At 33.1% G+C, this 9,931-nt stretch overlaps 1 protein-coding gene across 1 annotated transcript; it reads left to right on the top strand.

Annotated features, from left to right (window-relative positions):
• Positions 1-2,675: 2,675 nt before the first annotated feature.
• Positions 2,676-7,604, top strand: LOC143611372 (DEAD-box ATP-dependent RNA helicase 6-like). Its single transcript, XM_077085584.1, has 10 exons — positions 2,676-3,004; positions 3,909-3,969; positions 4,057-4,291; positions 4,373-4,611; positions 4,707-4,958; positions 5,177-5,357; positions 5,454-5,542; positions 5,620-5,693; positions 5,789-5,913; positions 7,288-7,604. The coding sequence occupies exons 1-9, from the start codon at positions 2,676-2,678 to the stop codon at positions 5,865-5,867; spliced, it is 1,539 nt and encodes a 512-aa protein (XP_076941699.1). The 3' UTR covers positions 5,868-5,913; positions 7,288-7,604.
• The last annotated feature ends 2,327 nt before the right edge of the window (positions 7,605-9,931 follow it).

Below are 9,931 nucleotides of genomic sequence, written 5' to 3'. Positions count from 1 at the left end.
TACGATTAACCAACCTTCAGGTTTTCGTTATGGCTAGCGTGCCTCCGTTAATGACTTAACCGAAACTGAATATTATATGTTTATCTTTTTCCAAATTTTTTACCTCTATCTCCGGCTCCAAACATATAATTTATTCATGAACTATCTATAAAATAGCTTGGTTGGAACATGAAAAACTAAACTTTGACATATCTCAGCTTCGAAACTTCATAATTGAGCATGAAACACTATAACCAAACCAATTTTAACCATAACAAAATAAAAACGTTTAAAAAAAATATATTGGACAATTAATCAAACTTAACCGATCCATAACTGCCAGCTAACCAATCATTCGGTTATAGCTTTGCTTAACCAGTCTTTCATAGCCAAACCTCAATTTTGGTTATGGTTAAACCTCCATAACCGAACTAAGCCGACTTTACACACCCATAACAAAAACGTAACGACGTTCCTAACATGACACAACATGATTTAAACATACTTGAAACAAACAAACATAAGACTATTTTTTTTAAAGAGATTATTCTATATAATAGTAACTAACTTTTGAAATTGTTCCAATCAAGTCACTCATAAAATCTTTTGTTCCAATCAGATCACTAAAGTTTCCTTTGTGCTCCAATCCTATATATTTTACCTGGATAGCAGGTTATGTAAGTTTTTTTTTAAATAGTTTGAAATTGCAAAATATTTTTTAAAAAATTGAAAAAATTAGGCAAAATTGAGAAAAAAAATTAATTGCAAAATAAAAAAATTCTAAAAAATTTCAAAATAAATCTGAAAAATTACAATATAATTAATATGTTCTTTTTTTTTGTATGAAAGCAATTAATAATTCTACTATTAAATATTTTAATATCACCTAACTGTCTTTTTGAATTTTTTCTAAAAAGAAACAATAGATTCTTATTAAAATTCTGTAACTTAAAAAAGTGTGATTTCTCACTACTCTTTTTTTTTTTTTTGCAATTTTCCATATTTTTTTTTGCAATATTTCGTAATTAAAAAATTATTTTTCTCAAATTTTCCTTTTATTATTCATTTTTTAAACAATTATTTTTCAATGTCAAACTATAAAAAAAACTACATAACTTGCTATCTAGGTAAAATATCTAGAATTTGAACACAAGGAAACCTTAGTGACCTGACTAGAACAAAATATTTTATGAGTGACCTGGTTGGAACAATTTCAAAACTTGGTTACTATTCTATATAATTATCCCTTTTTAAACAACCAACAAATAGAGAATTGTCTAGATACTACATACAGGGTGACCCAATGGCAAAATGTCATTGTCAGCTTGTCCAACCCAGCCATACGGAACCCTTAAGCGTCTCCAAGTTATATTTAGTTGAAAATCCATCGGCTCAAAGGCCCATTAGTGGTAAAACCATACGCCCACAAAATCGAAATAGATGTCACAAATATCCTGGTTTTCCTTCATTAAGTCGTTCATGCACTTCCCAAAGTGTTGTTTGTAGGAATCAAACATGGGTCTCCAGTGAAAAACCCAATCTTTCTATCATTATATTGGAAAGGACTAGTGTGTTTAGATTATAGCAGATATCTTTGATACAAATAAACAGAGGTGCAAAACTGGGTATTTTTAGGAACCGGAACCGGGTAGGAATCAGTTCCGGGTATGACCAACAAAAGTCAAAACCGGGTCGCGTAGGAACCGGCTCCGGGCATAATCGGGTATTTGACCAGGTTTTGACTAGTTTTCTGGGTATTTTTTGGGTAGGAACCGGTTCCGATTATAGTTGGGTATTTGATTAGGTTTGCCGGTTTTGATTGGATTAGAACCGGTTCCGACGAGTCTGTGTCGGGTTTGGTACAGGTCATGAGAGAAAGTGGGAAACCCAATACCAGGTCATACCCGCGAGTCAGATACAAATAAGAACCAATTCCAGCTCGAATACACTGGTCGGGTTCGAAACCATGTATGTTGTGCACCTCTACAAATAAACATACGGGTATTTTTAGAAACCATAACCGGGTAGGAACACTTCCTGGTATGGTCAACAAAAGTCAAAACCGGGTCGGGTAGGAACCGGTTCTGGGTATAGTCAGGTATTTAACCGGGTTTTTACCGAGTATTCTGGGTTCTTTTCGGTTTCGGGTTAGGGTCGGGTCGGGTTTTGATCGAGTAAAGATGGAACCAGCTTTGACAGGTCCGGGTTAGGTCCGGTTCCGAATACAAGTATGAAGAAAAACCCAATATCAGATCGTATCCATGAGTCATATACAAGTAAGAACCGATTTTAGGTCAAATACACCTAGTCGGGTTCGAAACCGAATATTTTGTGCCCCTCTACAAATAAACACGAGTCCATTTGCGTTATATCCATAAAAAAAAATAAATAAAACAAACAAATAAAAAACCTGAAAAACCAAAAATGGATTCCAAATCGGAGCCCTAAATAGAAAGCCATTTTCCGTTGCATCATTCATTTCTCTCTCGTGTTTATCATTTTAGGTCAAATTGTTCTTCACGCTTCAATTGCAAATCTCTAATCGCAAAACACATTGGCTTATATTTTTTTACGCCATCGTTTTTGCTCTCTAATTGTTGTCTGTATATATATTTATTATACAATTAGGGTTTCAGATCGGTATCGGTATCGGCGGTTAGTTGATTCATTAGCTTTTAGTTACGCCACAGTTCGATATGAACAACAACAACAATAATAATAATCCTAATATTATCAATAATAATAATAATAATTACGCACGTGGAGGTAATGGTGGAAGGTATCCACCGGGAATTGGCCGCGGCGGCGGTGGTGGTGGAGGTTATTATGGAAACCCTAGCCCTAATTTTCAGCAGCAGAAGAGTTACCAGCAGCAGCAGCAACAGTATTCGCAAAGGAATCCGGTGCAGTTTCAGCAACAGCAGCAGCAGCAGCAGCAGTGGTTGAGGAGGAGTGCGGTGGGGAATGAAATTAGTGCGGTGGATGAAGTCGAGAAGACGGTGCAGTCGGAAGCGGCGGATGCTAGGTATAATGTTGTGTTGGATGTTTATGTGTTGTTAGTGGTGTGAATGAGTTAACGAGCTGAGCCTGAGCTCGACGGATTGGCTTTAGTAATTTATTAGTTGTTTTATATGAGCTTAAACGAGCCTAAGCTCGGTTGAGCGGTGTGAAGTTAATACAAAGCAGTATGAAGATAATACTACATTAAAGTAGTGGTCTTGTGGTTAATATTATGTTAGATGTTTATATGTATGTTTTGCTTGTTCTTGAAGCTGCAATGCATGTTATTATGTGTGTTTTGCTTAGCCAGATTGTGATTGAATTGCATAAAGCATCGAGCTTACTTATCCAGTTTTGACGTATTGAATACTTCGATTGTTAAGTGTTAACTTTTGGCCTGTTTAAAATGATCATGTTGTCTTGTTTATAAAGGAGAATTTGATGTATGGTCTAAACTTTTTATGTTAGATATATGGTTATGGTATTTTGGTGTTCGGTGCTTCAAATATATGGAAGTCTTGTTTAATTGGGTTAATTTTGCTTTTAAGGTAGTATATATGTTATTGTTGTATGTCGTAATAATCTTGTCTTGTTTATATAGGAGAATTTTGATGTATGGTTAAAACTTTTTTATGTTAGATATATGGTGTTTTGGTGTTAGGTGTACAAATATATGGGAGTCTTATTTAATGGCTTTAATTTTTCTGTTAAGATGATATATTGTATATATGTTGTTGTAGATGATTTGTGCATGTTTTTGTATTCTTGTATATGGCATGTTCAATGTTAAAAGTTTGTTCATTGGCTTTTGTTGACTAAAGTGGAAGTCTAATGTCCAATTGTATGGCATGTGCAATGTTAAAAGTGTGTTTATTGGCTTTTGTTGACTAAAGTGGAAGTCTAATGTCCAATTGTTTGTCTCGTTGCAGTTCTCAAGATTGGAAGGCACAGTTGAGGCTCCCACCCGCTGATACGCGATACAGGACAGAAGTATGCTTGTTTGTGTTATGCTCGTTCTAATTCTGTTGTGTTTGAGAATATAAATTGAATTTATTTATTAATTTTCCGTTCTTTCAGGATGTGACAGCCACAAAAGGAAATGAATTTGAAGACTACTTTCTCAAGCGGGAGTTACTTATGGGGATATACGAGAAGGGTTTTGAGAGGCCATCTCCAATTCAGGAGGAAAGCATTCCCATTGCTCTTACAGGAAGTGATATTCTTGCAAGAGCTAAAAATGGCACAGGGAAGACAGCTGCTTTCTGCATTCCCGCTTTAGAAAAAATTGATATAGACAAAAATGTCATTCAAGGTTTTAAGTTTTAACTATTCAACTATTCTATGGTTTTTGATATCTGATTTGTGAAAAGCTAACACGCTATCCATTTTGCAGTTGTTATACTTGTTCCAACCCGAGAGTTGGCTCTTCAGACATCACAAGTGTGCAAAGAACTTGGAAAACATCTAAACATTCAAGTTATGGTAACCACCGGTGGGACCAGCTTAAAAGATGACATCATGCGATTATACCAACCAGTTCATTTACTTGTCGGTACTCCTGGAAGAATATTAGATCTTACTAAGAAGGGAATCTGTGCATTGAAAGATTGTGCGATGCTTGTTATGGATGAGGTGCAACTTGATTATTTCTGCAACTATTTATGTTAATAGTCTCATATGTTTTATAATTTATATGTTAATTATATCTAGTGTATATTTATTTTCAGGCTGATAAACTTTTGTCACCGGAATTTCAGCCGTCAGTAGAGCAACTGATTCACTTTATGCCTAGGAATCGTCAAATTTTAATGTTTTCCGCAACGTTTCCTGTGACAGTCAAGGATTTCAAAGATAAATATCTTCAGAAGCCGTATGTAATTAACCTCATGGACGAACTTACACTTAAGGGAATAACACAGTTTTATGCTTTTGTTGAAGAACGACAGAAAGTTCACTGCCTCAACACTCTTTTCTCGAAGGTTTTAGCTTTTTTATAATCAGAATATTTAAACGTTCAAACATCTAGTTATTTGATTATTAAAACTTAAATTAGAATAACCACATGTTATAGGTGACTTTCTGATTCTGTTGATTATTCGATACAAAATAATCACTTTTAACATGCATATCCAAGCATCCTTTTTGTAGATTCTTATTTACTAATCGGAAGCTTAACATTCTGTTTCCTTATTTACAGCTTCAAATCAACCAATCGATCATTTTCTGCAATTCTGTTAACCGGGTTGAACTATTGGCCAAGAAAATTACAGAGCTTGGCTACTCTTGTTTCTACATTCATGCAAAAATGCTTCAAGATCACCGTAATCAAGTTTTTCATGATTTTCGTAATGGTGCTTGCAGGAATCTTGTCTGCACGGGTACTGCTTATTTTATTTTATTTTTTTTGCATGGCGCTATCAATAGTTTTTTTTAATTATTTTGTTAACTTAAATCTCTTATCATTATTTTTTCAGATTTGTTCACTAGGGGTATTGATATTCAAGCAGTAAACGTTGTTATCAATTTTGACTTTCCAAAAAACTCTGAAACATATCTGCACAGGGTATGATTGGAATATAATTTCATAGTTTGGTTACTGTACTTAAATCTAAAAATAATATTAAATAATTCATAATGCAGGTTGGTCGATCAGGGAGGTTTGGACACCTTGGTCTAGCAGTGAATCTGATTACGTATGAAGATCGTTTTAATCTGTACGCATACTATTCCTCTATACTTGCAAGAGTTTATGATTTAAATTTTTAACTCACATTTATTAAATTCACTTGCTTTTATCTTCTTTCCTCAGGTATAGGATTGAACAAGAACTTGGAACCGAGATAAAGCAGATCCCTCCGTTCATTGATCAGGCTATTTATTGTCGGTGATTGGACCACCTTAACTTAGAAGATGCTGCATGGTGATTGGTGGTGAGTTTTAACTGTTAAAACTATAATTTTGTGAAATTAGAGTAAATAAATAGAAACACCGTTTCCATAAAAGGAACCCACCCAAGGACCGTATTCTTCTCCAATTTGAGTTTTACTCACATCTCGAATAAATTCAAGTCACTTGTTACATGACAAAGCATTGTTTAAATCATAGTTTTAGAAAGTGATTAATTTCTAATATTTTTATAATGTGAAAACGTTTTCTGTGATTATTTTGAAAATGGTTAATTTTTTAACTTGAATGGATCAATTGGTGCATTCTTAAGCCAAGTTTTGCTCAATGTGGCACATTCTAGTAATGACACTTTTTTAAACATGATTTATTTTATTAGTATTTTTTATAAATATACATATTTTTCTGTTCATTCTCGAATTAGATCACGTAGTGTTTCTTGTTATAAATGTTAGAAGGCTACAAGTGAAAAACTTAAATATTTGTACTTGTTCATATTCCTTATTAGTCAGTCAAAGTGCATGTGCTGAATCACATGGCAAACATTTAGTTGCAGAAGACAAAAATTTGCTCTTTCATGTTACCCGTAAAACTACAACAATAAGTGTTAGGAAAATATGATTTTTATGGTGTACTAGCATTCAATAGTAATGGTAGTTAATTCCCAATTTCCCATGTGTTGGAGATGGGATCCTGGCCATTTTAAGAACAACTTATTAAATTCCAACTTGGGAAGTACCCGTTGTGAACCGAAAAAATTGTCAAGGCCGGCCCTTGGGTAGGGCTAACCCGGGCGGTCGGCTGAGGCACGTAATTTTTGGGGGCCAATTATTATTATTTTTATTACCTTTTTTTAATTTTTAGAATAGGTATCGTTCTTAAATCATTTCAAATATATTGGGTCTAAAATTTGTTTTATCTACAATTTATATAAGCTATTGGGCCTTACTAAATCATTTTTTTTAAAGTAATATTAATCGTCATTTTAAAAAAAATTAGCCTATATATTTTGAAACTCGTTAGGGCCTACGCGCCTTTTTATTTCGGCTTGGCCGAGGTATTTAAATGCTCAGAGACGGCCTTGAAAATCGTATACCGAATACCGTACCATTTTTTTTTGGTTCGGTACGATTGAAACTACCGAAATCAAACGGTACGAAGTACTATACTGAAAACATGAAAAACTGGATACTTGTACCGATTTTGTTTAGTTGGTACTGGTTCGGTATGTTATCAGTATGGTACCAATATTCGGTAAATAATGCTCATAATGTATGTATATTTAAATTATATATATATAGATACATGTTAAATTGTTAAAACCAAGTTATGTGGGGGTAAAACTGATATTATATTCATAAATTGATTGTTGTTGACTCACCTTTTGTTTTTATTTACTGGTAGCAGTGACATGGATTCAGTCTTGTTAAAGACTCTTGGAATAACATAATTATGTTGGGATGAGAATTGGTTTCTTAATTTAAGATGCTGGATTTTTTTCTGTTCTTAACCAAAGTCAACACTGAAAGTGATAATGATGCTTTGTGTTTTGAGGTGTTTTTAGGTAAACCACTTCAAGACTAATGTTTCTTTCTGTGTTTTATGTTTGACGATGTCGTCGTGCCTTGTCTTTTAAGATTGTTTAATATGTGGTAACAGCTATGTTAAGTTGCTTTTAAGTTTCCTTGATGCTTAAAGAACTGATTTTGAAGTTTGAATAACAGTTGCATTTCCCTTTAATTAAAGATGTAATTTAAACGTGTACCTGGTAAATTGGCTGTGGGTCAGAGCTCGTTTTAGAAAAGTCAATGAAGTCATTTTGTTTGGGGTAGAATATAGAATGCATTCGGACCGAAATGGGTGGTATTAGGAAAAAAAACCTCCGCATAACGAGCATCATCTTCGTTTTCTTTACTGCCATTGCAACCGTTGATGTCGTCACCTGCTGATTGTTACCGATACGACGCCACTGTTGTCAACGTCATCATCGCCACAACAACAAGCACCATCGGCACTACTTTTGTCACTTTTACCATGGCCAGCTCTTTTGCCGCCTTCATTGTTGTTTCACGTCATCATCATTAGCCGCTAATGGCGCTCTTCAAAACATCCCATTTTGATCAGGACCTGGTAAGCGATTGTATCCTTTTAAAAGAAGACTCATGTTCAAATATAGTTTCTACAAGCTACATTTTACCTAATTACATTTAACATGGTATTTTAAACATGGTACTGATAGGGTAACGAGTTCTCAAACTAAAAGAAAACATATAATCCTTTCTTGGAATACCAAATAGTATGAAGAAGACACTTTCTTTAGTTATTATTATTATTATTATTATTATTATTATTATTATTATTATTTAAGGTCAAGTTATTCTACAAGGGAAGCAAAAATGACAAGAATGAGGATTTGTAGCCAAAAAAAAAAAAACCCTCAAAAAATAATGAAATAATTATAACTTAAAATTTAATTAAAGAAAACAAAAAAGTAAAAACATAAAAATGTTTCCATCGTTTTCCTCGTTCTTAAAAAAAACAATGTTGAGGGAAAAAAATCATTATGTCTTTTTGTTTATCATTGTGTTTTTCGTTTATTTTCGTCATTGATTGTGTTTTTTTTTCTTGATATTGTGTTATATTAATCAACATTATGTTATATTTTGTTCGGTATTGTGTTTATGTGTTATATTTTGCAATATGTTGTGTATTTTTTTTTAGTTATAATTGTTCTTTTATTCATTTACGTCATTGTGTCTTTTCGGCTTTTTTTTAACGGGAGGGGGGGGGGGGCATTTTAGTTTTTTAAACTTTTTCGTTTTCTATTTATATTTTGAGTTATGATTTTATTATTATTTTTTGAAGGGTTTTTGTGTGCTCACAAATCTTTCTCACTCTTCTCATTTTTTATCTATTTGTATTTTAACTTTTCCCTATTATTAAAATTTAAAATCAAATAAATTTGAAACATAAAGCTTGGTCTTACTTAACCGACCTAGCTATAGTCAGAGAGATTATTTAATCCGACTTCTTTAAACGTAGTAGACTAATAAATTCACACAAACAGTAAAATGTGATAATTGAAGGGTGAGCGTATAAATGCAGGGGAAAGCCAGAAAAAGAAACAAAGCAATAAATTTTACTTTTTCTTGTTTCTTCTTTATTTATAGAATTTTTGTATTTTGTTTTTTAATACAAAATGAACTAAAACTCCTCTAATGAAGAGGGCATATTATTAATAACGTAAACTATTTTTTTTCCGAACAACTTTAAATATACACGACACTAGTAAAGCTAGGAAAAAAAAACATGATTAAGACAGGGTCTTTAAGCCACTGAATCAAATTTACACAACTTTTAATATCTTTATGCAACTCATGAAAACGAGTAAATAAGGGGGGAGTCAAAAATTAGATCGCTTCTACTAACCGCACTAGAAAAAACTGCTTCATTCCGGGACTGCCACATAACCCACCATGCGGAAAGAATAATCCCATGAACCAAAATTTTCTTCTTACTGGTGATCGATACGTGTCAAACCTAACCATAACTCTCGAAAGAGAAAAGGCATCATTGAAAGCAGTTCAAGCCACTTGCTATTTTTGTATTTTAGTTTAGAGCAAAATCAAGCGTTGTTTAATGCAATCATGAAACCAAAATACAAGGTTGAAGTAAACTTAAGACATTTCAATTCATAAAACATTAAAACCTATGTGGGTGAAGAACAAAACCCATTATTTCTTTCTTTCTAATTTGACAATATTAGACATGACTCGGGAGGTCATGTCAGTGGTCAAACAATTATAAACAAATGAAAGCTGAGTCAACTTAAAAACTTCATCTTTAAAGCATAGTCTTTAATACATGAGAAAAAAGTTACATATATAGACTATAACTTAGCTAATCGAATACTAAGCAAACAGTAAATAAGTGTTATATGCTGATAAATCGAAATGACCGGCGATATATTAATTATGATAGTGATCCAGACATATCTGTCTTTAAAAAAGCACATAATAAATTATTTTTTTTACTTAACTGGTTTATA

The sequence above is a fragment of the Bidens hawaiensis genome, unplaced genomic scaffold (genome assembly GCF_021521415.1).
Source record: "Bidens hawaiensis isolate Kalapana, Puna unplaced genomic scaffold, B.hawaiensis_p1.1 tig00002236_1, whole genome shotgun sequence".
In the NCBI taxonomy this organism is placed as follows: Eukaryota; Viridiplantae; Streptophyta; class Magnoliopsida; order Asterales; family Asteraceae; genus Bidens; species Bidens hawaiensis.
Note: the sequence above shows the minus strand (reverse complement) of the source record. Positions and strands in the feature narration are given on the sequence as shown.